Below are 17,305 nucleotides of genomic sequence, written 5' to 3' on the forward strand. Positions count from 1 at the left end.
GGATATAGCAAGAAAGAGACTGCAGAGTATAACACAGTGGGACATTAAATAGGGCTTCTGAAGACTTGTTTTATGAAAATTATTGATCCACATTAAGAAATGTCCTTGTTAAAATCAGGGAAGAGGCAGGCTGCAAAATGATACATTAACATGTCAGGGTTTTTTAAGACAGCAGGAGATTCCTTTGTCAAATAAGGAATTAAAAAGTTAATACTAAATATGTGAAAGTGAGATGTAGATAAAGACACAGATAGGTTATAAAGAACAGCACTTGGAGGAAAAAATATAGGATGGCTTATTAAATATATTTAAATTACTGTTCTTGCCTTTGTTGAATCCAAAGCTCTACACAGAATTAAGCAATTTAAGGCTACTGAGGCTGGCAAAAGCTTGCCAAGGGTGGCTGGGTTAGGGATAGAGTGCTGAATAGACTGAAGGAATTAAAATTGTAAGGAAGAAAAAAACAAATGTCCAAATAGCTTTGCAGAGTGGTAGAGTATCTGCAGTGCATTTTAAATGGGCGTTGCATGCACTCACTTCCTGGTGGGTCTTTGAATCCTCAGGGAAGAGGCACATTGCTGAAAATAAACTGTTATTTTGAGCAGAAAACAAGTGTGGCCTGGACCACTGTGGTCTGATCTGACATGCAGCAATCATCTTCAGCAACCAGAGAATAATTCACCTTTCTATCCTCATTGATTTCCTGATATTTCAGTGTGTACCAAATAGGATATCCTATTTGAATAGGACTGTGAAAATCAAGCATTCTACTACCCCATCCACCTGCTGTTCAGAGAGCAGTACAAATTAACTGGGATAATTTAAGTAAATAGCTGACAGCATTATGTCCCACTAACATTCCTTCAAGCTACCATTTCTGAAATCAGTAATTTTACACAAAACATATTACCCAGAAAAGGGTGGGGTAGGTTTACTTGTTAGAATCAAGTGGGTAAGTCACATGCCATGTGAACCATTGTTCCCCAGTGCTGCATGATGTGTTGAAGAAACAGCTGGTGTCTTCTTCACCTCCTTCTGTGGAACATGAAACCATTCCAGGGTGTTTCTGCTGGAAAAGGAAGTGTCCACACCACTGGCACCTCACCTGATACAAAGGAGGATCTGCATCCCCCCGAGGCCGAAACCGGGGCTCCTCACAGGCAACCTTCTGGCACCTCCCACAGCACTCCCCTTCTGGGACAACATACTTGTATCCCTGTAGGAGAAAAGAAAAGGACTGACTGATCCAGGAACAGAAGACAAATGAGAAGATTGATCCTAAAAGGGTTCAATGTTTAATATCAGCACTAGTTTCTGAAAAGGGGAGCTTGAAAAACAACTGTAAGGCCACACGTTGCTATTACAAGTGGTTGACCCAGCTCAGCATCCTGTTAAACCTTTAACATCACCTGTCAGAAGAGATAAATTAAAATGCACACAACTTTAGAAGCAGAAATTCTTATCTCATTAGTTCCTGCCTAGTCTGTATTTTGAAGACACGTTCACTGCAGCTACATGGACTAACTGGAGATGCTGTCCTTGCTTGGGTCATGCCAATTCGACAGGTGGGCCTTGTGTAGTTTCTTTTAGCAAGTTGTAAAGAGCAAGTCTTCCCAATAATACAGCCCCACAGAGAAGTGCAAAAGAAAAAATAAGTCCATCTCTAAGGTTGCCAGAATTGCCCTGCTATTAGGTAAATTTTGAGAGAAAACTACATGTGAATATATATCCAGTTTAAATAAGCCCACTATGTTTTAAGTCGCTGTTTTTACATACAACGCATATATAGTTATGAGATTTATTTTTTATTTTAAAAATATTTTACATTATATATATATAAATATATTTATATAAATAAATATTTTATAAAAGAAAATTAAAGGGAAAAATTGTTCTTGTGGTGTCTTGGAGATTAATCAGCACTCAAAACTCCCCTTCCCACTCTTGAGAATTCAAGGGTAGAATTCAGTCTGAACACATTCAAATATCTGGCTGCCCTGTGCTTAAGCAGAGAGAAAAGGTTGGTCAGATGTAGTCCAGGGATCAGTTTTGATTGATCATTTCATCTTTTCATACAATCACAGAATCATTTAAGTTGAAAAAGACCTTTAAGATCATCAAATTGAACCATTAACCCAGCACTGCCAAGTCCAAAACAATATAAGCCCATACATTAACTGTAAAAGGTATTTTAAAAAAATTCTAGAAATTAAGATAACATAAAATGAAACTACTATGCAACACTAGAGATAATGTAACTTATCGAAGTCTAACACTTAATTATGGAAAATTAAATCAGCAGCATGAAAATTATAATTGAACAGCAGAACCTCTGATACATTCATAGAGCAGAGAACTAAAAAAATCTTGTGAATTCAGGGAAATTATAAATAGGTCAACTAAAAAAAAAAAGGAAAAATACCATAGAAACAACAGGAATCCCAATTCTCAGTTTTAATACATATTCATCTCCTGAAACAAGTAACCAAATACTTAAACATTGGAGTATCTAAGTGAAAGAAAGCAATGAGCTTTAATCTAATTAGAAATAATATATTCTACATTTAATAGCCAAGCAATCTCCAAGGGGGAAAACATAACACTGATTTCAATACAGAGTTGAAAGAAAGATGTTCTGCCATAGAAAATACTGTTCATGTGAAAAATGTCAATGAAAATAAGCGTAATTTTATTTTGGTCAAACCCTTTGAACTGAATTACTGAAGTATTCTCAACTGCTCCCTCCCTTCATGAAATATCCCAGATTTGCAACATGAAGCACATTAGCAAACCTTGATAATCAGTGAACTTTGATATGGAAGTGTATTTCATATAATATTATAAAATGTGATGCCAGAGTTTGACCCAGCTTTGGGGGGAAAGTTGTTCTTTGTGTTTTATGTTACTTTTAGCTGCTAAATACAGGTCTGAAGCATTGGAAGTATCACATGCAACTTTTTATTTGTGTGGCAAACCCAGAGAAGTAAAAATCCATGACATGTTTGTGTCTAGAATAAAGCAAAATCCAGCTGCAGGACCCAAATTTCACTAAGTTGGTTTGAACAGAGACATCTTAAGTGCAAAGAGGTGCTACACAGCAGACTCCAGGGGTGATTTGCACCCCTAAGGCACTGACAAGATCATAGAATCATAGAATGGCCTGTGTTGGAAGGGACCTTAAAGATCATCTTGTTCCAGCCCCTGTCATGGCAAGGGACACCTTCCACTATCCCAGGTTGCTCAGACCCCATCCAGCCTGGCCTTGGACACTTGCAGGGATGGGGCAGCCACAGCTTCTCTGGGCAACCTGTGTCAGGGCCTCACCATCCTCACAGGGAAGAATTTCTTCCTAATATCCAATCTAAACCTCCTCTCTGTCAGTTTGAAGCCATTCCCCCTTGTCCTGTCACTCCAGGCCCTTGGAAATAAGTCTCTCTCCATCTTCCTTGTGGGCTCTCTTCAGGTACTGAAAGACTACAATTAGGTCATCCCAGAGCCTTCTCTTCTCCAGGCTGAACAATCCCAACTCTCTCAGCCTTTCCTCACAGCAGAGCTGCTCCATCCCTCTGATCATCTTGGTGCCTCCTCTGGACTTGCTCCAGCAGGTCCATGTCCTTCATGTACTAATGTAGGGTTTGGACAGTTCAACCTGCCTGAGTGGCCCTTTTGGTGCTTGGTGTGTTCAAAACCTGGGGACTCTGATTCCTAAGGGGAAGAAACACAGATCACAGCTCCCAATCTCAGCACCTGCTGAACTTCTAACACACCCCCTGAACCACCTGCAACAGCCTATGAGCTCCTTAAAAAGCAGAGCATCTCTCTGTACTTGAGGAATAAGGTGGACAGTGACTCCTCACAGTCACAGATCCTCCACAGCTTTAGAAATATTTCATCATTAGAAAATCCCACCTTTTGCACCTCACACAGCGGAAATTTGGGCCCACAGGAACAACAAAAGCTTTATTTTACAGGACTAAACCAATTTTCCTGCCCCAGGAGGGAAGGGGTGAGGCACCACAAGGCAGCCCTTGTGTCTGAACTCCCTCCTTTATTCTAGTTTTGCTCAGGACACGTAGTTCATCTCTTCTAGAGTGCTAAGGCTTGGGCCAGAAAACTCTGTCCTGCCTGTTGGCCAACAAAGCAGGAAAGAACAGAAATTATTCCTCAACACAGTGTTTTGAAGAATGCTCCACTGTTTGCCTTTTACATATTGAGATGATGGTACCTAGAGAGTGTTGGGAGGAACCAAAGACAATGAAAATGGCACCAGTAAACTGAGAAAAAACCCATTGAGATGGATAGAAATCAACTTGAAATGCTGAAAGCAAAATCTTCAGTGGTGATAAGCCAGGACAATTCTGGAGACTTCCCTGGAGCTGCACTCATTTACCACAGGTGAGGACTTACAAACAGAGCTGTCTCTAGAACATTAAAGTACCATTTCCTAATTCCCATAACAAAATATGCTTTAAAATGCAAGCAGGATGTTTGAAATTGCATCCCGAGACTTCCACAGATTTTAAATGAGATTCTGCACATGTAATATTCAAACAGTCTTCCTTTTACATTATTTTCTTTGGCCTCCCCTTAATATACGCTATTAAGCCATTTACTACCATGCTTTATATGCTACTTCAAAGGAGAATATTCCTTTAAAATACTGGAGATTAAAGTCCTAGCTTTTGCAGTCAATATACATTATAACCATCATTCACTATGCTTTTGCATGTAAGGGACAAATATTCTTTATTTTAAGTTAATTAATCAAGATGCTTGGAAATCTAACCTAATTAATTTACAAACATTTGGTTTTGTCTTAAACACTTACCCCAGAAACCTATGCTTTATTGTTCTCATAATCATCTAATACTTTAAATTATTCAATTAATTCGTTCATTTAAATGAAACATCCACCTTTTTTCCATAGCATTTATTTACCTTACTCCAAAATTACAGATACAATTTGATTTGAGTTTTGCCATAGTAAGGACAACAGCACCATTTTTTATTCATAAACATGAAGAAGGTACATATTATGGGATTTTGGGGGTTTTTTTCCTCTTTTTGTGTAGCTAGACAAAAAAACTCCAAACTGTTTTCACAAAAGTCAGAGGACACAGTCATACAAGATACTGCACAACTTTAACACCTGACAATGAAATTAATGACCATGAGCAGCAGAGAACCTAAATGTCATCTTAGTAATGATCCATGATTAAAGTATGTATTTAATGCAAATACAACTTTCAATGCCATTTATTCTGCACTGAAAAATAAGCTTTAAAGTCTATTCAAACAGCATTACAGGACTACTGCTATCCTTGATACGTATATCCATGAATCAGGAATAAGCAAAGGAAAAAAAATCTGAGCTATCCAGGTACTCCAACAGCCACAGTTTTGGTTTTACAACTTTGATACCATTAAAGGAGCAGAAAAAATGACAGATTCCCAAAAAAGAACTGGCAGCATTTCCACCTAGTCATTTTATTTGTTCTTAAACAGGTTGGGGTTTTTTTTGATACTGCAATGTCAAGGAACTGCAGTTCTGCAATAGTTTATTGACTAACAAATCATTGATAAAGCTATGGCTATGAGCTGAAACACAGCCAGATATTTCAGATCTAGTATTTCATAGTAATTGCCATACTAGAAACAACAAACTGAAGGGATTCTCTTGCAACAGCTGAAAACTCTCACATCTACCCTCATGTTTTCACTGCATTTGGCAACCTCAGAACTTTCTCACCCAACTCTGCACTTGCAGAAGCATTATTGTGGTTTGTTAGTTTTTCTCTAATGAATTGGGTTTTTGCTCTGGTCCTAGAGAATGATGCAGCATTTAAGACATAGCAGAGGAAAATATTATTCAAAAAAAGTTTATATCTTGTTCATAGCTTCTCAAGTACACACACATATGTGCTATCCAGCCCTGTTCTGATACAGAAACTATAAGTTAAATTATATTGAGATATAGTTGCGTTAAGGCATTTGAAATTCTTTGAAAACCAGGGCACAATTATCTTAATAGAGTTCAGAAATGAGAAATGCTGTACAGATATTGGTTTGCTTAACTGAAAAATTCATAGTCAGATTTCAGTGCATGATTTACTGGTTTAAAACACATAAATAAATTTAAAAGATAATTTAAAACTACTTAGACAATTCGAGGTTTCTGCCAGAACATTGAGTCTTGAGGTGCTGCACATAAATGCTCTATGCCCAAGGTCAATCTTTGACTCCCAGACACATTATTAAAGATATTACAACACACATTTGGAAATGTTGCTTGGCCAACTGTTTGAATTTTATGGGGGCTGATGCAATATGTAGCCTTATACAAACATTTTAAAACTCAGATTTGAAGAGCATTAACCAGCTCATCTTTGCTTCTGCACTGGGCAATAAAACAAATTAGCTGCTTCTGTATTTCAGTTCATGGTTCAAGGAAGGACAAACTCATGGGGAAAATCCTGGGTCAAAAAAGACCTCAGAGAATTCTCTGAACCCCAAACAGTTGCTCCACATGGACCCTGCACAGCCTCCTCAACCTGCAGATTGTGAGCACGTGAGACCACAGACTATGGAGGAGCTGCTTCAAGTCATACAATCATGGATCACCAAGTCCAACTCCTGGCCCTGCACAGGACAGCTCCAACAATCCCACCATGTGTCTGAGAGTGTTGTCCTTGAACTTCTTAGACAGGTTTGGTGCCATGACTACTTCCCTGGGGAGTCTTTTCCAGTGCTCAACCACCCTCTGGGTGAAAACCTTTTCTTAATATCCAACTTAAGTCATATTCCTCCACCAACTTTTTGTACCAATTATCTGTCTGTTCCTGCTTGACCAGCTATGTCAATACAACAGAGCAGCTCATACTTCCTTTGCAGGCTTCCAAAACAACACGGAATTTTATGGCATGTAGCAGATGTCTGAGCGTAATAAAGGCCACAGCATGTGGTGTTATTACTGCTACAATGGGCTGAGCTGAGCAACAGACAGATCTGAAATGTGAACTTCAGAAAGTGAACTTGAGCTAGAACAGACATTTGTAATTGAACTTCAGACATCATGAGCACTTATTGTGCAAGTGGTGTAAATGACAGACACTTCAGGATGCAGTTTTTCTTTTATCAAAATACAAAATAAACTTGTCACTGATTTTCTTGGCAGCAGGATACGATCCTAAAACAATAACACTAAAATCAAGTCAGTAATGCTCAGGCCCTCTTAGACTCCGTTCCCAAGATAATTTCGTTGCTACAACACTTATTTTCTATTTTTCTCTGGTTTCTCTGTAAACAAGCAGGTTTAAAAGCAATCATTTCAGATCCCCATCAGGGCTCTGCTGGCTAAAGCACTGTTTAGATATTTACTCACCCGAGAGCAGAACGTGTTACACACTTTGTCACGACATTCCATCATCTGAAGTCCCGTAACATCATCCCTCATACCAGTGCAAGAGCATTCCCTGCAACCATCTTCCCAGGTCGTTCCAACGGAGTAGATTATGTTGTTGTGCACACACACCTATTAAATGCAACAATTAACACATGAAAGAGCACACTGCTGCTGTAAGGGCACACTGCTGCCTCCAAAAGGCTGTATTTTAAGGTGTGAAACCTATTAAAAATTTTATGGAATATTTTTAACCCCCTAGAAATGCTACAGGTCTTAAAATTGTGGCCATTCTGTTGAGGAAAGGAAAAATAAAATCTAAAGCTTTCTAAATAATAAACTGGAGAATTTTATCTGCAGTCGGTGGAATTGCCTGGGGTCTGACTCAGTTTCCCTGTAAGTATAATGTGACACAATATTTAGAGATACCAAACAGTGAGTCCTGTAGAAGGAGCCTTGCATGCAAAACTTCTTCCAGTTAAATCATCTGACCTGGAAAGATCCTACTTGGGGCTAAAAGCACTCATTCTCTTGTATCCTTAGGCCATCACAGCTACCCCAAAAAGCAGTGCCATCTCTTCCATTGAACTTTCTATTAGTACATTTTACAGCATGGTGTCAAAGAGAAGAGCACCACTTATTTTTACAGATATAGCAAGTAAGTCCCAGAGATATAAAACGAATTATGCAAGGTCATGAACTACTTAGAAACAGGAAAAAAAAAGCTAGAACTCCCGAGATGCAAGAAAATATAACCCTATGTTAAAGTTTAATGAGAAAGCTCGCTTGCCCTGCAATTTCTCCTCTAAGTAGGCTTACCTTAAAAGTAGACATAGTATAAAAACTTACTAAAAGGCATGCAAAATAAGAAAAATATACCCTAGTGAAGCTTTAACAGAGTGAAGTATTAATTTGGCAAAATCTTAAAAGTGACAATATAGTTCTTATAGGATACAACACCTCCAGCAGTAACAAAGGTAATCAACAGGTACAAAGAGTTTAGGTCTAAGGTATACCAAATATTTCCATAAATTTAGTATGGGATTGGAAGAATATATATTTACTGTAGTGATGCAAAGGCATGTAGCTCTGTTATCCAAAACCAAACTGAAAATCTAAAAATTACCATTGAAATTCCTGTTTGAATGACCTTTAAATTTCAAATGGTTTGGTACATATATATATATATATATGTATTTTATACATATATATAGGTATTTTATATATATGTAAGTATTTTATAGATATATGTCTATGCTTTTGGGGTTTTTTTTAAATCTGGTTGTATCAAAGCCACAAAAAATGGATTGGTTCTGTCAGAATAAATTACTGTAATAGAAGAAGCATCAGTATGTCTTTCAGCCACATGTAAATTAAAAGTGCCCTGGCACCATTTTCCAGCAGTCTCATTAGTTTGTTAATACCTGCTTACTTTGGTGCTGCCACTCCATGTATAAATGACACTGTCATCTGTGGAGAAGACGTTTCTTTTCCCTTACCCTGTCTGGAACGCAGGTGGTGGATACACAGCCACAGTCATTGGTGAGAGACGTGGAGAGATATCCCAAAGGGCAGCTCACTGTTGAGTTCCTACAGTTGCAGGTACACTCATATTTATCACAGCACTCGGTCTTCGTAACAGTCAGCTCCCGATGCGGTGGGCAGGAAGGTCTTGGAATTGAGCTGCATGCTTCCCTGTTGCAGGCTACCAGGAAAAGGTGGGTACCATGTGAAACTCATGGAATTCCAGAGCACTGCTAGAGAACAAGACAGTTCTCTGGCAACAAGGCACTTATTGCTACTGCAGGCTGTTGTAAATCTACTTAAAGACTAAGTAGTAACGCAGATATAAAAGGCTCAGGTCAAAGATTGTGCTGCAGGTTCAGGAAAAGTTCCTGCCCTGCCAAAATATTCTTGTCTCATATACAAACATGATGTATAAAATAAGCATAAAGGTCAGAGCGTACATGTCCAAGAGCAGAGTGTTTCTCTAGTCCTTAATTCAAAAGTGTACTCAGAAAGTGCCAACAACACCCTTCTTTCAAGTATGTGAAATCATTACATGTCAGTTGGCTTCAAAATTAAACCTTTCAGAAGGGAGAAAAATAATGTCTAAAGGAAGTTGTCAGTGTTGCTCAAACGCAATGCTCCAGTCTCTCTCCCTGCTAAGAAAAAATATCTTACCACATGTATAATTTGGTCTGCATTCTCCCGGGTTGGTCAGAGCAATCTGCTGGCCAAACTCACAGACAGGGGCAGGAGGCAAATGACAGGAAACCAGATCACAGACTAGGAACAGAAATCGAGAGTGTTTAAGACCATGCCTGACTAGTCAGTTCTTAAGACACACACAGAAAATGCACATCCCCATTAAACTTTTTTTTCCTACACTCAATTGCTGTCCTAAAATATGAAGTATATTAGAGTTCAATAGGTCAGAGTTTGTTTTCAAAATAGCTTAGAGAAGAGTTCAAGCTTGGGTTATGGGGATTAAGGTTCTAATGTTATATTTAATGGACAAATATAGACCATGCAAAAATAGATACTTGAAAAAAGACCATTCTAATGTCACTTAGACAAAAACAAATTGCTCCATTCCCTTCCTCAACTGTTACAGAAAGAGGGACAAAGTTGGAAGTGAAGGGAGAATCACATCCTTAGGAGCTCTTTCTTTTTCCACGTGGATGACTACACAGTCATTCAGTGGTTTCAAAAATGCAGCATTTAAATAAATTTTAAAAAAAAAAAAGATTGTAAATCTTAGGAATATCTGGTAAAAGTACAGACAGAAGAATCAAAAAGTTTATGAGAACCTACCACACTCGTACTCGGGGCAGCACTGGCCGGGGCCCCAGCGCAGATGAGGGATTTCACATGGACCACACTGAGCAGCTGGAGTGAGAAAAAAGAATCCATAAAACAAGTTTGGATTAGAACTAGAAAACCAGGGTCCCAAAAACATCAATTCAAGCCCAGTCACACTTAGAACAAAATGGATTTACGTTTGAGAGTTGGGCAAGGTCGGACCGTGCAGTTTATTTTCTGGTTATCAAGACACGTGCAGATCATGCAGGGCTCATCAGCAGGAATCCATGTTTCCATGTGCTGCAGGAAAAAACCCCAACAGACTGTTAGAAAGAAATCAAATATTCTGGTCACTGATATGTTAGTGATGGGAGTGTGTGAGAGTGAGCAACAGTAACTTGGAAAATCAGAAGTCTCTGTGGAGGGTTGGCTGGTTGCTCTGTTAAAACTAAGAAACTAAGGAGACACATAATTCTGAAATGACTGTAGTGTACCAACTTAGCAAAAGATGTAAAGAATGCATGAGTGGGATGAGAAATTACTATCGTTTTAAGCACGAAAAATGTTCAGATGTTACACATGCAATTGCAAGCTATTGTGAGTAACAGTAGAGCAATTATATACTATGATTGCATGTTCAGGGGTAATAAGGGAAACATTATTATTTTGGGAAATACGTAGAAGTGTCTGCTTTTCCAAATCATTAATACTTAAACACATAGAAATAAACAGTGCATTTTTTTCTTTAATTAAGAATATTTGGAGTGTCATCACTTGATTCTCCAGTGGACTGAAGCCTAGAAAAGCACTATAGCAACCCCAAAACTGAAACTATCATTGTAGTGACTACCTGGAGGTGACAAGCATGTTCAGAAACCACCAGGAAAGTGATTTTTGAGCCACTGCTCCTTCCCATGAGAGAGAGGAAATCATTGATGTTGAAGATGTAGTTGCCTATACAGAACTATCAACATTTAACACCAATGTGAATAGGGAGGTAAGAGGGAAAAGATGCATTACGGGATAATAATGTTCATTTGCACAACTGAACCAGGTTAGGATGGCACAAAGGAAAATGGTTCATCCAGAAAACTCTGGAGCAAAACTAACGCTCTGCTGAGCCCTTGAGTGATGAGAAGAAAGGAAGGAAATATCTCAGCATGCTGCCACCTGTACCCAGTGATATTTGTATGTTTTAAGCCATCCTAGGAGTCCAAAAAGCAGTTTCTTTTCCAAGGTTAACCACATGACAAGGATAAAATGCCAAGCATGTTAGAACAAGCCAACCAGAGGTTTAACAAAGCTTAGGAACCAAATTACATAGGGCTGGTTAATCTATAGAAAATATATCCCAGTCAAAGAAAGCTTGTATCAATGTATTGACAGTAAACTATCTTGGGAAAACAACTCTGCCCTCTGCCAGGACACTCCATGGCCTCAGGGTTTAACAAGTCCTGAGAAGGCAGCAGACAGAGAATTCCTACATTTGCAGGTGGGTGTGTGTAAAGATTGTGGCTATTTCATTTTTCTCTTTCAGAAAGAGAATCACAACATTTGCTCTAACATTTTCAGCAGGCTTGATCTTCACGCAGGTTTTCTTCAGGAGGAGGAGTCTCTCCCTAATTACCAGAAGAAATTACAAGAGAGCATGGTGTTAGTAAAGCTCTTTATGAGTGTTGGTACTGAGAATCCAGGAACAACTTGGGCTAGAAAAGAACAGAGGAATGAACCCCAGAGGGAAAGAAGGGGGTTAAGGAAATCATGACCCATCCCCAGTTGCACTGCCTGTTGTATTGCTCACACAACTAACCCTTCAATGATGGACAACACAAAACAACTGCATGAGCTGATCCCTCCTGCCCTCCACCAGGCAGCTGCTCCTGAGCCTGGCCATTGGGGAATAGATGAGAGGTTGTTGAAGTTAAAACCCAATAAGGGACCTGGGACAACTCCTGAATTTCAGAACTTCTGCAACAACAAGTAGGTATCACTGCAGACATTATTTCCAAGGTGTGCACTGAGCTTTTCTCCACAAGTGCTTGAAACTATTATTTAAAAGGAAAATGCACTGCATTTCCTGAGGATTCAGGGATTTCAGGCACACAGATTCTAGACTTTAATCTACATTTGCAATAACTGTTTCATATAGAATCATAGTACAATAATAGAGTTGTCAGGGTCACCCAGGAGTTGTGCACAACTGATCTGTGTTTAGAGCAGCGATTATACACATTGCAAGCTATATTTTCCCTCAAGAGAATTATATTTGCAAGTCAAGGGGAGTGATCCTGCTGAATGGGGGTTATGCCATCCCTCCACTCTTTCCTCTAGACCTCCCTCCACGTGGATTTGTCATGCCTTTCCAGGTCTGTACAGTCCCAGCTGCGAATTTTATATCCATCCCAGCCAATTTCACAGTAGGGGAGCTACAAGGGGCTGACAACCGTCCGGTTATGAGGAACTGAGCTAGAAGATAAAGCATCCAAAGGGGATTAGACTTACAGGACAGATTTACTTGTGAAAGTACAAACCCCAACCACTCACAAAGGTAAGTTGCCATGTATGTAGTTACCTGGTGGCGTGTGCCATCTTCAGTGACACACTGTGTGCAGACTTCTTCACTAACACAGCTGTCACCAAAAATCACCTGTCCCTCTGGACAGAAGCAGCCTTCTGTGGGATAATCCTTGCAGACACTAACTGTGGTACTGTTCTCACAGCTCTTCACGCAGGCTCCGTGGCAGTGATCATATGTCAAGTATGTGGCACATTTCATTGCTGAGGAAGACAGAAAAAAACCAACAACCTTTATCTAAAGAGATCTGAAACACAGATCAATCTCTCCATTCAAGTTTTCTTTAGAATTCTTTGGATTTTAGAAGGTCATCAGCCTTTGCAGACACTAACATCCTGGAAAACACATTTTTTAAAACTAACAAAATCCACAGTGGAAAGTGATGGAAGGCATTTGCCTCCATTACAGTCCACACAGAAATCAGCAAACCACATGAATAGACAACACATGACTTACTCTGACAATGATACAATGGTTTGGGTGAGTTGCTCACCTGCCTAACTTTGTTTTCAACACTGGGCCAGAGACATAAGAGTTTAGAACCAGTTTTATGTGTATTAGAGAAGCACTGATAACCGCATGACTAGAAAACATCCAGGACAGACTAAAACATTGAATAAATTTTTGATTTATTTTTTTTTTAAACTTGATAGGCCACAGTGTTCCCAGGAAACTAAAGAAAGCTGAAAACCATTTTGGTACTTCAAAACCGCACCTGCTAGATTTCTGTTTCTTTTTTACTGATTTGCCACATTAACAGAACTAGCTGAATTAAGGAAACATGCATTCACCTCTAAGTCCTTCTAAAATTTTTACTGGTGCATTCACAACACTGGGACTATTGTCTCCAAAAGCAAACACAAAATTAAGGCTCCAGCTATTCAAGAAACCTATGGATGCAGCTTCCATACTGTGTACTCCCTCAAGCCTACTTTATTTTTTTTTACAGCTTCAATTAGGAAAAGTGTTTCTTATTTCCCAGTCTGTGACTGCTGTGAGGTTTATAAGACTTTTTTTAAGTCCCCTGACAAAAAACACTGAAAGAAAATTACTGAATGAAGACCTGAGATGCCAAATAAACGTTCATCAGCTGAACTATCTACACACACCCTACTTAGCAGCCAAAGGAAACAGAAAAGTAATGTATTTAACATTAACCCTTTCCTCCTTCAAGCCATGTTTATTCCAATTATTTCATAGAATTATAGAATGCTGAGAGTTGAGAGGGACCTTAAAGCTCATCCAGTTCCAAATCCCTGCCATGGGCAGGGACACGTTCCACTATCCCAGGCTGCTCAGAGCCCCATCCAAACTGGCCTTGGACACTTCCAGGGATGGGGCAGCCACAGCTTCTCTGGGCAACCTGTGCCAGGGCCTCCCCACCCTCACAGGGAAGAATTTCTTCCCAATATCCAATCTAAACCTCCTCTCTGTCAGTTTGAAGACATTCCCCCTTGTCACTCCAGGTCCTTGGAAATAGTATCTTCATCTTTCTTGTGGGCTCCCTTCAGGTACTGGGAGGCCAGAATTAGGTCACCCTGAAGCCTTCTCTTTTCCAGGCTGAATATATCTGAATTCCAGAGAGTATATTCACCTATGCAGGTAGAGCAGTCAGAAAGGTCTTGTATTGCTTGGAATGTCCCAATATGGGATGACAAAACCCCAGATCAAATGCTAAAAGAATGACAGGGACTCACTGGATTGGGGAGAAGGAAGCAAGGTAACCCAGAACCAAGCCATTGCTATTAAACATGTTTTGGTAGAGTGATTAAGTTGTACTATTTAGTCATTAATGTAATCTGTATAAACCAAATGTTGGCAGTTTTATTTTGGCAATTGCACACAGGCACGTGCTTGAAGGAAGATGATGATGCTGTTGTTAAGACACTAAAGACTTTTATGCAACTAGTGTTAAAATGAGCAACTCTTTGTCTATCCTTGTACACACTGTGACACCAGAGGGGAATTTGAAAAATGCAGAGTTATTAAGGTAATCCATTGACATCCAGCTTTGGATGTTACAATTTGCAAAGTCTGACTGAAGCACTAAATTTGGATATAGGCTGGTAACGTTCTCTCTCTGCTTTCTAGGACTATACTCCAAACAGACTGTGTTCAATATCCTATTATTCCTGAAAGATATTTTAAAAATTAACTGGAGGCTCAGACCAAATTCACATTCTTGACTTCCTATCCTATAATTCCCTCAGTCTGAGTTTAAAACATGAACAAAAGCAGAACATGGAGTGATTTTTTATTATATCGTGCCATTAGGATTCTGGTTCTCCAGTTGTGAAATGGAAAGTACCTGGGCAGAAAGAGGGAAAGAAAGCAAAGCAACTAGAACCAACTAAACTAGAGAGGCAGGAGATGTGAAAACCAACTGGGACAATCAAGACAGAGTAATGAGGAGGTGGCTGGGAAAGAAAATACCTACATACATATACATCTGAGATACTCATATGAACCAGAAGTATTGAGTGAATATCTGAATGTCCAGTGCCATCACTGCAGACAGTGAGAGGAGAAGAAACGGGAAGATAAAGCAGAAGCACTTGTCTATAAGAACTTAGGACAGTAGGCATACAAAGCAACAACTGTTTGAATTTGGCACTTAGCATGCTTGTCTTGCTAGTCTTGATTGGGTTCTGGGTGATTTGCAGGACTCACATCCTGCTATGCTCCCTTCTCATAGCACAAACCTTTCACTTCCAAAACACAAGCAACACACAGGCAGAAAGAGAACCACATCCGCAGAGCAAATTACAGCTGGTTCAATCAGCATAGCATGGCATGTCCTGGCAAGAAATGACACCATAGAGAGTGGCCTTTCCCAGTTTCTCCCTGTAGCAGAAACTTAAAATCTCACTGGCTCTTCCATCACATTCTCAAAAGTTTAGGCTTTGGTTGAAATGGAAGGAATTTTATGAACCAACTACAAAGAAAAGTCTTATTGTGTGCCATTATGCACAGGGTATGGGAAGCAGTTCCACTAGTCCAAAGTATGAGTTTCCATGGCCACCTCAGACCCTCCAATGTCTGTATCAAAGCAAGGACATGTGCTGCTAAAAAAGGCAGAATGAGAGCAGGCTCTCAGCCCAAACCTGGCCCCACGATGGTTCAGTGGCTGCAGCGTCAGGTACTGTCACACGGTTGTGTGTACCTGTGCAAAGCTTTCACAGTATTTTTATCTCTGTAGCCTTGCATTTTGCTAGTTAGCAGCCTACCAACTTTCTCCACAATATGCAGCTCAGTGGATGACAAACCAGTTATTTGATCTGCAATATGACCTGTACGATAAACATGATCTGGAACTTCTGCCCTGTTGCAAAGCCTTCAAAAATCAATATTACACTGACAAGACAGTCACTGTCACCACCATCACACAGTAAGACAATTTCTACACCAGCTTTAACGCAGAGTGAAACCCTTACGACAAATCTCGGGTGTTCTCCAGTGCACGCAGACGTCGTGCTCCCTGCAGAGGTGAGCGTAGGAAGTTATCATCTCACAGGCTTCATCCTCATAGCAGCTGTTCTCCATGCAGGCCTCGTAGAACATGTTGGGGGAGATTATCCTGTGGCACTCCACAAAGCGATCGGAGAGCAGGAGGTGGCAGAGGCTCGTGGCGTGCTCAGAACACCTGTCTTCCCTCCGGATCTCACAGACTTTCCCTGGCTTTTCCACTGTCCAGTCTTGGATAAACACACTGCTGTCAGGAGTGACAGAGCCATTGCGTAACGTGAAGTCGTTGACGTGGTTCTGGTCACACACCCCTGTAGGAGGGTGAGTAAAAGGAAAAGGAAAAGTCTGAATACAGTCAGCAAAAATAAACCTGGAGAAAACAGGGACAGGACGGATGACACTGGTTGGGGCGGCTCAGTGGCTACAAAGGGGGAGAGGAATGAATGATCATAGAATCACAGAATCAACTAGGTTGGAAAAGACCTCTGAGATCATTGAGTCCAACCTTTGACCCAACACCACCTTGTCACCCAGACCATGGCACCAAGTGCCACATCCAGTCTCTTCTGGAACATCTCCAGGGATGGTGACTCCACCACCTCCCTGGGCAGCCAATTCCAATGTCCAATCACTCTCTCTGTAAAGAATTTCTTCCTAATGTCCAACCTAAACCTCCCCTGGTGCAGCTGAAGACTCCACCCCCTTGTCCTACTGCTGGTTCCTGGGAGAAGACACCAACCTCCACCTGGCTACAACCTCCTTTCAGGGAGCTGTAGAGAGTGATGAGGTCTCCCTGAGCCTCCTCTTGTCCAGGTTGAGCCCCCCCAGCTCCCTCAGCTGCTCCCTATAGGACTTGTGCTCCAGTCCCTTCACCAGCCTTGTTGCCCTTCTTTGGACACGCTCCAGCCCCTCAATATCCTTCCTAAATTGAAGGGTCTAGAACTGGACAGTTATATTCCTTATCATTCCTATTATAAATAGAGGCACAAAAATGGTCTCCATTCCCATTTCCTTTTTAATTGAGGTACAGTTTATGGCACAGAGGTTTAAGCTGTACCATA

The 17,305-nt window shown here is 40.3% G+C and overlaps 1 protein-coding gene across 1 annotated transcript in view; it reads right to left on the reverse strand.

Annotated features, from left to right (window-relative positions):
* The window catches only part of VWF (von Willebrand factor), a 131,219-nt gene that overhangs the window by 18,410 nt on the left and 95,504 nt on the right, over positions 1-17,305 (reverse strand). Inside the window, exons 37-44 of the mRNA XM_027665954.1 lie at positions 16,214-16,555; positions 12,777-12,982; positions 10,402-10,504; positions 10,217-10,291; positions 9,584-9,688; positions 8,899-9,104; positions 7,382-7,531; positions 1,106-1,216 (exon numbers count right to left, since the gene is read on the reverse strand). Of these exons, the coding sequence (XP_027521755.1) occupies positions 1,106-1,216; positions 7,382-7,531; positions 8,899-9,104; positions 9,584-9,688; positions 10,217-10,291; positions 10,402-10,504; positions 12,777-12,982; positions 16,214-16,555 (1,298 nt within the window). The remainder of the gene's footprint in view (positions 1-1,105; positions 1,217-7,381; positions 7,532-8,898; positions 9,105-9,583; positions 9,689-10,216; positions 10,292-10,401; positions 10,505-12,776; positions 12,983-16,213; positions 16,556-17,305) is intronic.

Source organism: Corapipo altera, unplaced genomic scaffold (genome assembly GCF_003945725.1).
Source record: "Corapipo altera isolate COAL_440 unplaced genomic scaffold, ASM394572v1 249, whole genome shotgun sequence".
NCBI classification, from domain to species: domain Eukaryota; kingdom Metazoa; phylum Chordata; class Aves; order Passeriformes; family Pipridae; genus Corapipo; species Corapipo altera.